The following is a 17,574-nucleotide window of genomic DNA, read 5'->3' as shown; positions in this document are numbered from 1 at the left end:
TAATAAACCTAGTAAGTTAGCATTAGGTGATGACAGTTTCTCCTCTTATTGTGGTATACTGATGTGGAATAGTGACAAATAGATTTGCTTGCTACAAATATATACATTTTAACCGTCTTGGCAGAAGTCCATATTCTTTCCCTTTGATGTGGTTGATATACAGTAATTGCTAATAGTTACTTTTCTTGGCTTCATGCCCTTCCATACATATTGATGTGAAAACATATGCGAGTTCGTATCTGCTCGCTTAATTCAATCAGTTAGTAGTTGTTTTCTATTACTTTAAATGTATTCATTTATCACAAGTTTCATTGTAGAATCCACGGCGGCTAACTTAAGTTGAGAACAGAACTGCTAAACATGCATTTTCTATCAATGTTCAGACCAATTATTTAAAATGGTAATTGAATGGAGCCCAGCATTCCTATCATATTTCCAGAGCTTTGTATTGCATTTCATTTATTCACTTCTAGCTCATCTACCTTTTAGAATATATTTCTGCTGTGTAACAGAATTTTTTTTTTTATGGCTTCCATTCCATACAATCTACAGATTCATGCTAAATTTTAAGTACATTTGTCACATGCCTGACCTTTTTTAACTGCCTGCATTAAATTGAAACATTTTCAAAAGGGGTTTTTTTTCAGTCAATATGCATTTACTGTCAAGATGCATGAATGATGTATTGTAGAATCACTTGCTTATGCTTGGGAAATGCCATGAGAATGAACCAATAAATGCTCCTAATGAAAAAACAACCAAGCGAACTAGTAAAATACTATAAATAATTACATTTCCCTATGGATTATGTTGCAAAGAAAATGCACACAAAATCCCATGAAAGTAAAAAAAACAAAAATTGGAGAAAAAGAATACATAAAGATTAAAGCGAGTATATTCTGTTACTACTTAGATTTGTATATATTCTCTTGGGAACTAACTGTAATAAGACAAGACAAAAAATAATCAAACGCAATAGCGTGGTGATTGGAATCTTTTATACGTGTTTCTTCATCTCATCTCAATGGCCAGGGTCCCCTTTTCTGACTGTTTTTTACTTGTATACTAGGCTGTTCATAATCCAAATAAACAGCACAATAGTACCGTATTATTGTTCAATATATACATTTTTGCTATGTCTCTTTAATATTTACCACGTAAAGTCACATACTGACTTTTGTATTGTTTTTCTCCTGTTTGGATTCATCATCCTCTGCAAAGCATTAATTCAGCCTCTTTAGAACTCCTCAGATTATCCTTTCCCTACATATTTTCTGAAATCTTCACGCTTTCTCCTCACCTATTTGCTAAAAAACAACCTTTGCTTCTTAGAACAAAGTGACATTTATCCTCTCATTCTGCGCCACCACTTTTCTATCATTACACAAGGATCTATGAAATAGCTAGACACCGTGTAATATCTAACAGAGGACTTCCATGAAATTAATTTATTACATTATAATGTTTTGAGACAGCTGTGTATATGTTCTAACTCAGTAATATTAGATCAATCTACTACACCAACATGCTGATTCATTAGCATACTGCCTTGCGGTGAACTATAGAATTGATCAGTCTTAATCACCCAAGAGGACGCTCTGGGTGGAGAAACAGACTTTATTAAATGTATTTGAAGTAAATCTGCATTACCGAATACAGCACTTATAGTTAATACATATTTTTCTATGAGACTTCTAGCGCTACGGAATTTGATGGCGCTATCTAAAACATTAAATAATAATAATAAATTCAGGTGAATTCTTGTTATCAATGCTTCCAATCCTTTTTTGCAGGTACCGCAGCAGTAGCAGTCGCTGGGCTTCTTGCAGCTTTGCAAATAACAAAGACCAAGCTGTCTGATCACACAGTGCTGTTCCAAGGAGCAGGAGAGGTAACCTGACTTCATCATAAATCATAGTAATACTTAATATATTGAGTTTTTCAGAAGCCAGATATTCAAACCTGTGCACATTTGTAATTTTATTTTCATTTTCTTTTTTAAATTATACAAGAGAAGGTTGTTTATATTTAATATAAAGAGAGATTACTTAATTAAACACCGGAATTCTTTTTTTATATATATATAGTTTATTCAATGACTGACCTTATCAATGTGGGGAATAATATCTTTCTGGGTAAATTGCATGTATGAAAATAATGTTTTTGTAATCTATCATGCCACAACTTTCAATGTGTTTTTTTTCAATCGCATCTTACAATGCAGCCACTTTTTAGAGGTTGGATGCTGTGGTTATATAAAACCCAAGACTTTTGCGTTCAGTGGTCACCATTCTCTGCCCTGGCACTGTTCAAAGTTGCATATCATTATCCTTATACTATGTATATATATTTTGAACAGGCACCTATGTTTATACCATGGTCCTTACTGTTTATGAGGCCAGCTCTGACATATATATATATATATATATATATATATATATATATATATATCGTACAGTACCAACTTAAAGAGGCTATAAACAGCATTATGTGCATGCTTTCAAACATTCACATTTTTATACCTGATTTTCAGTTTGACTGCTCTTTAAAATCATATTTAGATCTAGATGAAGATCGATTCGTGCTTTTGTATAATAAAATATATTTTGTTAAAGGCTGCCATGGGAATCGCTGACCTAATAGTTATGGCAATGGAAAAAGAAGGGACTCCCAAAGATGAGGCAATAAAGAAGATATGGATGGTGGATTCCAAAGGATTGATAGTAAAGGTAACATGGGTGTCCTGTACTTCTAATTTTCACATGGATTTTATGCATTTACATATGTTTTACTATCATAACCATCTTGCCTAAATTGGATAGCATTGAACTAATGCTGTCCAAAAGTCTGGACCCTCTTCCAGCAGTAAATCCCCTTTACAGGTAGACATACTTTCCAGCCCAAGGGGCAGGTCTAGTCAAGTGGCCGATAATAAAGCAGCACAAAACTCATTTGGCTAATGAGTTATCCAAGTCTGTTGTGGATTACCTTGCCCTTTAAGTGTTATAAACACAGTACTGAGGTATAAAAAGACAGAGGGTTAGTGTTCTAATCTAAAATATGCCATTGCTAGCTTTGTAATTACCAGTGGTTTCTTCTGTTTCTATTATAATCACAAATCTGAATACACACCGCCTTTATATGGGGTTTTTTTGTGTCTGTTTTTGTTATGTTGGCTTTGTGAATTAGACTCAAACCCAAGATGGTGGCTTTTTTAAATTTTAACTGTTGCAGTAAATTTGACTGTGCTGTTCTGGTACATAGACAGATATTCAAAATAAAATAGGCTTAGGGATCTTGGATTTCAGAGAAACAATGTCAGGGAACATGCTTCACATGATTGCTGTCATGTTCAGTGCTGTTTTGGTTCCTGGATGGCAACAGCCTAGTTGTATAGGTTCATTGTAAACCGGATCAGATTTACACTGTAAGCGCTACAAAGCACAAATACAGGGTTGCCTTTAGACAGGGGGAAGTGGTGATCTGCTGATCACCTTGCGGTCTCTCTGTATCTGAGTAAAATTGGGTGCTGGTTTGATGTCATATCCCAGCACTCTAGGTCTCTCAGACATGGTGGGACATTTCTTGCCCTAGTACCTACAACTCATGAAGGCAGTCCTTTACAAAGGCCATCCCATAATATATTTTAAATAATTATTTGGCGATGGGTAACAGGTAAACAGGCTAGAAACAGTATAGTACAAACAGGTGGATGGAGTGTGTCTAGAAATCATTAGAATCGCGTTTAAGCCACTCTAAACATGTGCACAGACATCCTTATAGCAGATCTCTCCTTAACATCAGGAAAGTCAAAGTTAAAACCTTTTATTGGGCTAACATACAAAAAAATTTTAATTTACATAAGCTTTTGGACAATAACTTGTGACCCCAAAAGCTTATGTAGCTTTACATATATTTCTATCTTGGCCCAATGAAAGTTAAGTGACTCCATTTTCTCTTGGGAAGAAGTTTAAAACTATTGGGATAAAAACCAAACCAAATAATAGCCACTGAAATGTAACTGAAACTTCATATCACACACACTACAATCGAGCCCATTATATTGTATCCTGTATTTACCGATATAATTTCGCATAATCCACTTGAGTGATTGTGTAAGAGGTATTTCATACCATCGGTAGGATGATATAGGCATTTTTAGAAGGATGGCCTATTTTTTCCATGTGGGATTTTAAATGCAGGTCTGTGATGAATACCTCGCCTCTCTTCCGAAGAGAGAGGCTGTAATTTTGGGATGTGGGAACACAGCTGTAACATGTAATATGTATAAGCAAAGCTGAATAAGAGGGTAATCCAAGAATCACTTTAAAAATGGTAACATAAGAAGTTGTATTAATTTAAACTTGCTTGCTTCTTCTGTATTGATTCCCCAGATTTAACTCAAATAGTGTCATCTCACCACTTCATATTATACTTCTCCCCTTGGCAACTGAAGACTGTAGATACCGTCATGACTATCAGAAAGAGCAGAAGCTCAATGCAACATAACTAGGACAGCTCTGGTTCCTAAAATTATGTGTCATTTTATATTGATCTCTATGGGTGTACCTCTTTATGGCTCCTAAAATTATGAAGCTGGCTCCCCTACTTGTCTGTTTGCTTCTAACTTATACACAAGTTGGTCTGGCCACACTTTTGGGCCTTTGTAGACCCCAGTAATCTTTCTTGTCACTAGTGGGTAACTCTGAAGTCAAGGTGATATCTCTTGTGTCCATATAAATATTTATTTTTACATTTCATTTTATTATTTTTTGCCTATTTAGTTTTCTCATTTCTCAGTGACAGAAGGGTCTATACAGACCCGGGAACTGTTACACTGAGTGATACTGGCTTCTACTGACAGAGGGGATGCCAGGCTGTAACCACGACATCTTGACCTCTTGTGCAGTATCTCCTACAGCTAGGTATGAGTGACATATTATACTGTGAGCGCATGTGCACATGCAGCCATATGTTGTGCAGGCCTTCTGTAAACACTGCTAATCTTGTATGAACATACCTGGGAACTCTTCAGGTTTCGCCAGGGAGATTCCGGGAGAAGCACCGCTTCTCTTGTTCTCCGGGCTGATGCTCGAATACTCCGGGTTGCAAGAGCAGGGTCCTGACATGCCCCACACCCCTCATTTCTCCCCTTAACTGGGGGTCTGTCCCACAACTTCAGCAGGACCGCCCACTGAGGTCGGCGTTACCACCCACTGTCAGCAGCGGGACCTCTTGTGATGTCACATACACATAAAATGCAATAATCCTAAAACTGCCATTGTTTCCGCAATACATTTTCATAGTAAATCCATTAATTTAACTAGTTCTCCTTAAGCGAAACATTTGAGACCCTTAACTTATTCACCTAATTGAATTTCTCCCCGGTGGCAAAATTAGCTTAAAATAAATTATACTACCAAACAAAGGCACACCTAAAATAAACCATAATGATTTTTTTGAAAACCAGATTTTAAAATGTTTTTGGGAAAAAAAATCCCAAATGATAACATTTTCCTTTTTCATACTCGGTGCTAAAATCACAGTGTTCTGTAACTCATGACTGGAAAATTTATCAGCTCCCATGGCCATTATTTCTGGATATTTCCCATACCATACTCCTTGTGCATAGTGCATGTAGGGAAGCCATTCATTTTTCCATTGGCCAACATAATGTTGTGGGTTGTATTAATAGTTATAAATGTAGATTTTGCATTTGGCTTTTTGCTGTTGAAAACCTGTCTTTTATTAAAATTCAATAACAGCCATTAATAGAATGTGATATGAACGTAATGGCAATAATGCTCAAGAAGAGATATTATTCTGGAAAAGAAGTGGCTATGCTAAAATGCACTACTGATATATCTGCCACAAGCAGTAGAGGGAGTTAAATCATACATTTCAGACCACCAGTAGCAAGTATGAAATCCTTGATTAAGTGCAATAAACGTCTTATAATCCTTGTAGGCTGAGACGGTTGGCAGAAAAGATACTGACAGATGAGGAAAAAAGTAACTGCACTTAATTAGTATCTCTTCAATAACCCGAGTTTTGGTCCGTTATACTTCTATGGCCCCTTCCTACAATTTTTTTAACATTTAGAGTGGTGATGACTTTAAGTCTTAGTGATCATTAACTGCAAACACCTGCCTATAGGTAGAAAGCTGTTGCCAATATAAATACAGAATTAACGTTTGGAGGATCCACAGGGGTATACTAAGTTACATTTTAGTTCTACATTAAGGGTTCAGGAACAACTCAGGTCTTTGGTTGGCGATGGCCTCACTCAAGTATTATTCAGTAACGAAGTAGTCCTTAGTGGTGGAATATCCCGTAATTCCAGTATTCTACCACCTACCTAAAGCTCACAAAACTCTACACCACTAGCCATCAATTATGCAAAGTTTGGGGAACATTTTTTTCTGTAACATTAACAGGCATTTTTATGTTTTTGATGAAAGCATACAAAATATTTAATCAGTGGTATTTCAACACCCTTGGTGGACTATGATTTTGGTTCCTCCTTTTGTGTAAGACCCCCCACCAGGGTTAACATCCTCAATATTGAAATGTTCTTATTATTTTTAGTGTACTGAGACACCAGTAATATATCATTGCTCCAATAAGGTGTCTGTAGCCCCCCTACTGCAGCAGAGTTTAGATAGTTTGTCAGGACAGTCTGGTTCTGATTCCTTATATAAATGGATGTTTCCATTGTGTTTAAGAAGCGACTACTCAGCATCTAATAAATCTCAATTATGGGTGTAATAAATCAACAGAAGGATGGGATCTACTTTCAAGCACTAGAATAGTCCCATGACCAAATTTCTCCTAGGGGTGCTCTATCTAAAAAAGGGTTGTTGGCTATGCTATTATTACTGATATCCCTACAGCCATTGCCATAATGTATATGTATACATTCAGGGGCCTTTAGCAGACTTTAGTGCCACCTTCTGGAATATTAGAACATAGCACAATGCGCACACACACTGTCACACTGCCACAATAGTTGGGTATTAAGATTATTTTATAAGGCGGAATATTATTTAACTAATAACTTGTATAACTGACATTTATTGTGATTATTATATACAGCAAACTCTCTCCCAGGGTACTGGAAAGAAAAGGCATTGTTGGCTGCTCTGCCTGTGTTTGAATTTTCTGTTGAATATATTGATACTTTATGCTTCAATAGGTAGCAGTTTTTCAGCCATTGATTATCACGCAAAAGAGTCACTCTCTATTCATTTACTTTCCCTGAAATATGTGTATAATAATAACAATAAGATATACACAATAAATGGAAGGTTTGTCCAATTTCCGACATAAAAATGGTGGTTTGGAAAAGTCTGTCTGTAACAGTTTGTCAACAGTTTATATTCCACATACAATAATGATTTATCTACATCTGCCCTTTCACATATAAACCTTACAGAAAAGTTTCCATGGCAAAGCCCTACCTGCTTTTGTATCACATGACAATTAAAGATTTCTCAACAAAAATTAATTAAAATTCGTTTAACACAATTTAAAAAAGACAAATTTGGGCATTTACTAGCACTAAATATATGTTACTAATGCTGCATTTAGTTACTAAACTGTACATTCAGTAGGTGTAGGTGGAACAGCACATTTAAATAATGTCTTCCAGGCCCAGTGGTATCAGAATTGCATTCATTCGGATCCCCCCTCTATCTACTATGTCTCAAAAAGCATTGTGCTCTGATGAAAGTCCCCTATTATATCCTGAGCTTAGCCATATAAAACATTTTCATACACCCTCTGTGATGACCTTGTATTTGCTCTTAGAGAACAAGTGACTACAGTGTTGTTACAATCGAACTGTTGAGAAGCTGTAAGGCAGATATAAACAACGTTGCTATGGAAAAAAACACCATATAGTTGTAACAATCGCTCCACTGGAAACGTTGTTAATGAACTAGTTTTTAAGCTTTCATTTGAAATAATACATATTCCAAAGGCTTGCTTTTTGTTTATTGTTTGTGAGGAGGTATAACACAAAAGCACAATATTAAATATCAAAAAAGATCACTGAGCTAAGGGTGTTCCACTGAAATTGTCTGAAACTGTGAACTTCTGCCCTATTGCCATGAATAAATAATCTTCCATGTAAAGACAGAGTCTATAATAACAGCAGAAAATCCATGCATATGATATGAATGTATAATATACCATAAAACAAGTCAAACTGATGGCCTTTGCCTAGGAAGTACTGAATTTAAATCTTCTCTGCAGATAGGTATGTGCTAGTTTCAAAAAAAAAATCAATTTAATTATATATAAATATATATTAAATAGCAGTATTGTCCATATTTATTATATATATAATCACTGCCCACATAGTGCTTACGGAGAAAAGCTGCCATGTTGCTACATTGTCACTAGGGTTGGAAGATCTTTGCGATTGTGATTGTTAATGATTAAATGGTTTCCTGGTCTTATATTACTGATTATCTCTCTTATAGGGCAGAACATCTCTAACGCATGAAAAAGAACGCTTTGCCCATCCACACGAAGAAATGAAAAACTTGGAAGACATAGTCAAAAATATTAAACCCAGTGCTCTTATAGGTACTCCTTTTTTGATCAATCAGACTTAATGTTTGCAAATATTAAAAGTCAATTTATTAATAATAGCTGTAGGAACAGTCTGTTACATGCAATGATTGTATATTTAATTTTTCATTTTATGTACAGGGTGCCAGCATATTCTATACCTTCAATTGGTATATTAAAGTCATCCAATATATAGTATATATATATATATATATATATATATATATATATACGATGTCAAAAAATAGAGTATTGCAGAGTATGCGGTGATACCTTTTTTATTGGACTAACATAATATTAAAAAGACAAGCTTTCGAGAGTTATCCTCCCTTCATCAGGTCTGAAGCAATACTAATCAACATGATAGAGGTTACAACTTAAAACAAGAGATGGTATAAGAGAAGGGGGGGGGGTTGAGTGGGGTGTCGTAAATAATAGGTCTGGAGGTGAGAAATGCAGAGAGGTAGAGAGATAACCCAGGGACAGAACAAATAAACTTAGGGAAACCAATAGCCACAGTAAAACATCAAAGATAACAGCAATTAGACATTGGATGACTAGATGAAGTTCATATAAAGTTCTGGTAGTGTGTAAGGAAACCAGAATCCACATTAAGTCCCTCTTTTATGGTGTTAAAATGTGTAATAATTTTCATCTCAAATGTTTTTCTTTCCTGAGAGTCTCTGAAATTTCCTTTGAGTACTTTAATTTTTAGGTTTTGGATGGAGTGATTGTTCTGTGTGAAATGATGTCCTACCGGGGTGCAATATTTTTCTTCCTCATGGTTTTTGATGGAGCTTCGGTGCAGGTTCATTCTAAGGTGCAGCTTAAGTCCAGTTTCTCCAATGTAGCACCCTTTGTCACATGCAGAACATTGTATCATGTATACCACGTTTGCCGATGTACATGAGTAAGAGTCTTTGATGCTGTATGTTTTGTTGTTGTGACTGGCTGTGTTACTGTCACATATATGTTGGCAAAGTTTGCAGCGGGATTTGTTGCATGGTACAGTGCCATTCTGTGTATGCTCCTGTTCTGGGGCCAGTTTGCTGCGCACTAATCTTTTCCTCAGGTTTGGTGGTTGTTTGAATGCCAGTATTGGGGGCTGAGGGAATATTTTTTTCAGTATGGGGTCTTCTGAGAATATCGGCTGTAGGTCTTTGATAATTTTGCGGATTTCCTCAAGAGTTGGGTTGTAGGTAACTACCAGAGGGATCCTGCTTGTGTTATCCTTTTTTTTGTATTCTAGAAGCCTTTCCCGTGGTGTCCTTACAGCAGATTTAATTTTTTTGGATATAGTTTTTTCCTTGTAGCCCTTCTTCTGAAATGACTCTGCCAGCGCGCCCAGGTGTTTGTCTCTGTCCTGAGTGTCAGAGCAGATACGGTGGTATCTGATGGCTTGGCTGTAAATGACACCTTGTTTAGTGTGTTTGGGATGAAAGCTTGAATTGTGAAGGTAGCTGTACCTGTCTGTGGGTTTTCTATACACGAAAGAGTGAAGAAAGCCAGAGGTGACAGTTATAGTGCAGTCCAGGAAGCTCACACTGTGTTTTGAGAAATTCATTTTGAGTTTCATAGATGGGTGGAATGAATTGAAAGATTCGTGGAATTTTAAAAGGTTTTCTTCTCCTTCTGTCCATATTATGAAGATGTCGTCGATGTAACGGTAATAATTATGCGGTTTGTGGGGGTGAGTGGCTAGGAATCTCTGTTCCAAGTCAGCCATGAAAAGGTTGGCATATTGCGGTGACATTTTGGTGCCCATGGCTGTCCCGGTCATTTGTAGGTAGTTAGTGTCATAGAACTTGAAATAGTTGTGTGTCAGTATAAATTCTATGAGCTTGGCGATGGTTTCACTATCATAGTTTTGTGTGGCATTGCTGGAGGAGAGGAATTTGATGCAGGCCTCAATACCATCTATATGGGGGATGTTGCTATATAAAGACTCCACATCCATGGTTGCAAGTATTGTATTGGCAGGAAGGTTACTAACTTGGCTCAGTTTATTGAGAAAATCAGTGGTATCCTGTATAAAGCTCTCAGTGCTGATAACTAGGGGCTTAAGAATGTTTTCTATAAGGCCAGATATAGATTCGGTAAGAGTTCCCATACCTGTAATAATGGGCCGTCCTGGGTTGCCTGGCTTGTGGATTTTGGGCAGCATGTAGAAAGTGCCTATTTGAGGATTTGAAGGCACAAGATTTTCCAATTCTTGTTGCATGTGTTTTGAGTCTTTATATAGCAACATCCCCCATATAGATGGTATTGAGGCCTGCATCAAATTCCTCTCCTCCAGCAATGCCACACAAAACTATGATAGTGAAACCATCGCCAAGCTCATAGAATTTATACTGACACACAACTATTTCAAGTTCTATGACACTAACTACCTACAAATGACCGGGACAGCCATGGGCACCAAAATGTCACCGCAATATGCCAACCTTTTCATGGCTGACTTGGAACAGAGATTCCTAGCCACTCACCCCCACAAACCGCATAATTATTACCGTTACATCGAGGACATCTTCACAATATGGACAGAAGGAGAAGAAAATCTTTTAAAATTCCACGAATCTTTCAATTCATTCCACCCATCTATAAAACTCAAAATGAATTTCTCAAAACACAGTGTGAGCTTCCTGGACTGCACTATAACTGTCACCTCTGGCTTTCTTCACTCTTCCGTGTATAGAAAACCCACAGACAGGTACAGCTACCTTCACAATTCAAGCTTTCATCCCAAACACACTAAACAAGGTGTCATTTACAGCCAAGCCATCAGATACCACCGTATCTGCTCTGACACTCAGGACAGAGACAAACACCTGGGCGCGCTGGCAGAGTCATTTCAGAAGAAGGGCTACAAGGAAAAAACTATATCCAAAAAAATTAAATCTGCTGTAAGGACACCACGGGAAAGGCTTCTAGAATACAAAAAAAAGGATAACACAAGCAGGATCCCTCTGGTAGTTACCTACAACCCAACTCTTGAGGAAATCCGCAAAATTATCAAAGACCTACAGCCGATATTCTCAGAAGACCCCATACTGAAAAAAATATTCCCTCAGCCCCCAATACTGGCATTCAAACAACCACCAAACCTGAGGAAAAGATTAGTGCGCAGCAAACTGGCCCCAGAACAGGAGCATACACAGAATGGCACTGTACCATGCAACAAATCCCGCTGCAAACTTTGCCAACATATATGTGACAGTAACACAGCCAGTCACAACAACAAAACATACAGCATCAAAGACTCTTACTCATGTACATCGGCAAACGTGGCATACATGATACAATGTTCTGCATGTGACAAAGGGTGCTACATTGGAGAAACTGGGCTTAAGCTGCACCTTAGAATGAACCTGCACCGAAGCTCCATCAAAAACCATGAGGAAGAAAAATATTGCACCCCGGTAGGACATCATTTCACACAGAACAATCACTCCATCCAAAACCTAAAAATTAAAGTACTCAAAGGAAATTTCAGAGACTCTCAGGAAAGAAAAACATTTGAGATGAAAATGATTACACATTTTAACACCATAAAAGAGGGACTTAATGTGGATTCTGGTTTCCTTACACACTACCAGAACTTTATATGAACTTCATCTAGTCATCCAATGTCTAATTGCTGTTATCTTTGATGTTTTACTGTGGCTATTGGTTTCCCTAAGTTTATTTGTTCTGTCCCTGGGTTATCTCTCTACCTCTCTGCATTTCTCACCTCCAGACCTATTATTTACGACACCCCACTCAACCCCCCCCTTCTCTTATACCATCTCTTGTTTTAAGTTGTAACCTCTATCATGTTGATTAGTATTGCTTCAGACCTGATGAAGGGAGGATAACTCTCGAAAGCTTGTCTTTTTAATATTATGTTAGTCCAATAAAAAAGGTATCACCGCATACTCTGCAATACTCTATTTTTTGACATCGTGTCTACTGGACTAATACGGCTTCACCCTTTTACATTATATATATATATATATATATATATATATATATATGTGTAGTAGAAGTATTATTATCTTCTACAGACACCAGAGAAGCCAGAAGGCATGTTTTTCCCCTCAGAAATCTCATGGTGCTGCCACACCCATAGGGATTCTGGGTAGGCGCATGCAAATAAGGTTTTGTCTAAAGGCTGTCTTGTACAGCGGGCAATTAACCTTGTTAACCTTATTTGCATGTACCTACCCAGAATCCCTTGTGGTTGTGGAAGCACCATGAGATTTCTGAGGGAAAAACTACCCCTTAAATTTAAATGGAAGAGTTTCCATCACCTTTACCCACCATAACTTATGTAATGGTATTTATATATATATATATATTTATATGTGGGGAGAGAAAAACACCGCTTCCTGCTTGTCTGTTTGTTATGTAGTGTTCTTTGTCACTGAGTACTTTTAAAAAGAGCATATGCGTGCCTTTGTTTTTAGGTGTGGCAGCTATTGGAGGTGCATTCACTGAGAAAATAATTAAGGAAATGGCTGCCCTCAACAACAGGCCAATCATATTTGCCCTGAGTAACCCGACAAGCAAAGCAGAGTGCACTGCGGAGCAATGCTATCGTCTGACTGAGGTAAAGTCCTTTGGTAATGTTCCAATGTTGTGTTTTGTGTAATGAGTGACTAGAAATCTTGTAGCCAATTGGAGGTACAATAAACTCAGTATCAACAAATATAGAGTGCGAAGCTAGAGGTGCAGCATGGGGAGCATACATTTTGAGGTATATTATTTTATCAAAGTTCATGGGTCCAAAATCTCTTATACAATTTAAAAACATGTAGGCTCAGGGTCACTGGTGAAAGAATGCAGCATTTCCTTGATGCTTGGATGTGCTGGAAAAGAAGGAGAAAAGGGCACTATCTATCAAAAATAGAGCCAGACTAAAATAAATTACACATTATGTAATATATATATATATGTGTATGGGAAAGGTGGATGGGGTTTATATCTCTGCACGATAGCAGATATCGAGGAGGATACATGCTGCTTTAGCAGAGTGTAGTCTGCTAGGGCTCTTTTGTTTAAAGTTACATGGGCTGGATTTCTTGGACTGGAGGACAGGTTGGAAGCGGGAGAGCTCCAGTCCACACCCTAGTCCACTACGGGTTTTCCTTACTCCCAGGGGTCCTCAGGTGAGGCTTCCTATGCTTATTACTGGGGAGGAAGCCTTAAAAGAGAGGGCTGTTAGGTTTGCAGGGTGTAGGAGAGACTGAGTCAAGGAGCAGCTACAGCCAGCGCTGCAGCCCACCAGGTATGAACCTTTCCCTATGGACAACTTTTGCTAGGTGCCATAGGCCTGTAGTGGGATAGTGAGGTATCCTGATGTTTAGTTAGAGCCGGACAGGCTTAGAGTTTGTTTTGTTTGCAAGGTGCTCTGTGCCTTTAAATAAACACCCTCTTGAACTTTTGAAACCTGCTGCCTGTGTGAATACTGTCATTGCCACCCCATGTGTGAGCTGTTCCCTACAATATATATATATATATATATATATATATATATATATATATTTATTCATTGGAGGAAAGTCATGTGCCATGTCGCCCTAGTGGTTAGTCATATGACATTAGGCAATCTTGTACACAAAACTGGCATAAGTACCTTTTTGGCTGCCAACAAAAATATATTTAGATGTATATTGTTATTTAAAAATGGTGTGCAATATGCCTCTATACGTAGCTTAGTAAACTTTGTATGAATTCTTTATTTTCTTCACCTTATGGGGATGACTTTAAGGCCAGTGGTTGCCAAATATGTTAGTATACATGCAGCCACCAGCTGGATAGGTATTGCTGCACACCACATTTTCATATCCTTACATTGTGCAGCTGCACATATCTAGCCAGAGGCTAGGAGATGTGGCTCCCATTTTTGTTTTTCTCACCTTAGGTTATTCGGGGTATGCCTAGACATGGGTTCCTGGCTCACTGCACCTAGAGGGATACCAGCTGTACCACACAGATAAGGCCTATGAGAGGCCAAAACATATGTTTGTGGTTGCTGTGTTGATTTTGGGTCTGGAGGTTTCCTCTGAAATGGTAGAGATGAGTGGAAATGGTGATGCCCCTCCCGAGTAGGCACCTTTCTATAGGACAGGCTATATAAGCACTGTATGTACTCGGCCAGAAATGTGCATACCTGGGAACTTTTAGGGTCCGGTACCCAGAGCCCCCTTAAGGGATGTGGCCAGGACTCCCCGCTGACATCAGTGGGCATTTTCACCACCCCCATTAAAGGAGGAAATAGGCAGGGAAATTTTGCCCTGGAGAACCGGAGCGCCACAACCTGGAGAGTTTACAAGTATGGATGTGTGGCTCCCATTTTGTTTTTATCACCTGGGGTAAGTAGGCAGCATTATCATACACTGGTATTTGCACGGTGTGGCAAATGGCCAGTCTGGACCTGCCTGTGTGACATCTTAGCCAGACCATTTCATTAAAATTGTCCATTATTTCCTGGGAACTCTCTTAGTGAGTATTGCATCGGAATCCTGTTGTCAGCTCAAGTAGAAAGTTGTTACACACTTACCGAACATGTATCATCACATTACAATTAAGGTATTGCAAAGCATCAAAAACATTTGATATGGCAACTATGAATAGTCAATTTTATGTGAATACTCAAGGGAAGAGGAATAGAAAATGTTATTATTATATAATGTTGTAAAAGGCAATCATAGGAGGAATTGTGACAGATTCTCTGACGTAGTAAAACATTATAAAACATGCTGTTTTGCAGAAAGGATGAAAGGTACTATTTGAGGGAAAGTTTGGTGGGTAAACAATCCCATAATCCTCAATCAGAAGCTGAAAGGAGGTGTTGGTTATTGAAGGCCATAGTGAGCCCACCACTAGTATAGGCTATGTCTGTCAAGCAAGGCCTTTGATGTATATTAGTAAAATAAAAGAGCTTTCACCACATTCTGTGAACCGTCTCCTAATAGTTTAACTTGACAGGGTGTAACACAACTCAAAAGCTGTTTCTGCACTACACAAATATGCTCAGCCATTAGATATTTACAATATAATGCCCTCATGGACACCACCGTTAATGGATAAGCATCTGCCTCTGTTTGTTGACACTACAGGTAGCAGACCATGGGCTAATTCCCAATGTTACTGAAAGGGTCCTATTCATCCATGCTCCCAGTTAACACATTGGCATTGAAACAGGAGCTAATTGCCTCAATTCATCTCAGCATCCTTTCTTCGTGTGTATAACTGGTCTCTCTTCTGGCCCCAGCAGCGTGCAAGAAGGGGAGATGTGTTTTGCATGTCAGTACATTTAAACGTTAAAGGGTAGCCACCAAACGCTCATTAGCTTCGCTAGTCATGGGTGTGAATATCATCTGTGTAAATAAAGATTTGGGGCGTTTGCATACTACATTCCATGATTATACATGCCCATTGCTTCAATTTTCTTTATTATATCACCAAGTATCAAACAGATTATTCCTCAAAATCCCCTTCTCAGCATTCAGAAAGTTAGAACATTCAGGGGATGCGTGATGTTAGGTCCATTTGTCAATGCAGTGTCAAAATAAAAACTATCCCACCTCTAGGGTTTTGCCCTTATTATTACACCATTAGTAAATATGCCTTCCAACTGTATGAATGTTTGAATGGGAAATTAAGTGAAATATGTATTACTTCTGTAGAGTTTTAGACATTTCATTCTCCTGTCCACCTATGTGTAAATTCTAAAGCACCTGGAATCACAACCCAACACCGATCATCCTATTTTTCTATGCAGATACCGGTGAAGTTAAAAGTTTCTGCTCCTTGCTCTTTGCTTGCTTATTACGTTTTCTCTTCCCTAAAATTATTTCAATGCTTTCCTGGGGGATGTCGTGGCTTTTTATAATAAGCCATTCATGGTTTAACTGTTACGGGGAAAAAAAGGGAAACAGTTTAGGTAAATACAGGTACTCTTTGACAGGTCCTGGTTATATACAATCTTCTGTGACTACGCTCACGACATTACTGTCATTGCTTTATGGCTCCATATATATATAGTATACATCTCCTTAGATTGTGAGCTGCAGTAATCAGGTCCCTTTTTTATCTTTTGATTTAGATTAGTCATTGGCATGTATAATACATTGTAAAGCATTCTGGGATATTATATTATATAATATTTGCATAACAAAAATAAAAGAACATAGTAATAATACACATAATAACATATGAATATAGCACACATGGGGATAAGATGTAGTACTGTTTATGTTATCACATCCCAAACACTGAATCAGTAAGTAACCTGCGCAGGTGAAGAGACCTAAGCATATTCAATATACCACCTTTCTGGCTAAAAAATAAATGGATGTAGTCATTTGATGACTATCCCAGCCCTAAAGACTTAAAGCTTACCTTAAAATTTGTATTGGTTACTATGTTGTCTTTATGGTGCATATCATGAATGGGTTAATGCTTTGTGTGAAATAAAAATACTTTCTTTGGCTATTGACAGTACGTCTGGCCCATTCTTGTGTTGGAACTTGATGGGGTCCTAATCTAAGATCAGGCATTATGTGAGTCCCATTCAGGGCTGCTGCAAGGATTTTTGCTACCCTAGGCAAAACACAATTTTGCCGCCCCCTGGCCCCCCTCCCCATTTGCCACACCCACTCCTCCCCATAGTGACCGCGAGCCGCGCTTACTGAATGACTGCGGCCCTAGGTGGGCGCCTACTTTGCCTATAGGTGGCGCCGGGCCTGGTCCCATTTAAAATCATTATGCGTAATGCAAATAATGCAAGGTATTATATCATCTCTTTGTGTAAATCATGTCTTCTCAATTCCATTAGTTAATTTCTAGCCACTTAACTTTTTAGGCTTTTACAACCTAAACCGATCAGCCATAACATTATGACCACTGACAGGTGAAGTCGGTAAGTCAGTGGGTGGGATAAATTAGGCAGCAAGTGAACATTTCATCCTCAAAGTTGATGTGTTAGAACAGGGGTGTCCAAGTTTTTTCTGC

General features: G+C 38.1%; 1 protein-coding gene across 1 annotated transcript in view; it reads left to right on the top strand.

Moving 5' to 3' along the window:
- LOC149302472 (NADP-dependent malic enzyme-like) overlaps nucleotides 1–17,574 on the top strand; it is a 125,101-nt gene that overhangs the window by 99,059 nt on the left and 8,468 nt on the right. Inside the window, exons 9-12 of the mRNA XM_089482557.1 lie at nucleotides 1,794–1,891; nucleotides 2,616–2,729; nucleotides 8,487–8,592; nucleotides 13,023–13,165. Of these exons, the coding sequence (XP_089338683.1) occupies nucleotides 1,794–1,891; nucleotides 2,616–2,729; nucleotides 8,487–8,592; nucleotides 13,023–13,165 (461 nt within the window). The remainder of the gene's footprint in view (nucleotides 1–1,793; nucleotides 1,892–2,615; nucleotides 2,730–8,486; nucleotides 8,593–13,022; nucleotides 13,166–17,574) is intronic.

The sequence above is a fragment of the Sceloporus occidentalis genome, unplaced genomic scaffold (genome assembly GCF_023333645.1).
Source record: "Sceloporus occidentalis isolate IW3139 unplaced genomic scaffold, rSceOcc1.0.p SCAF_19, whole genome shotgun sequence".
Lineage (NCBI taxonomy): Eukaryota > Metazoa > Chordata > Lepidosauria > Squamata > Phrynosomatidae > Sceloporus > Sceloporus occidentalis.
Note: the sequence above shows the minus strand (reverse complement) of the source record. Positions and strands in the feature narration are given on the sequence as shown.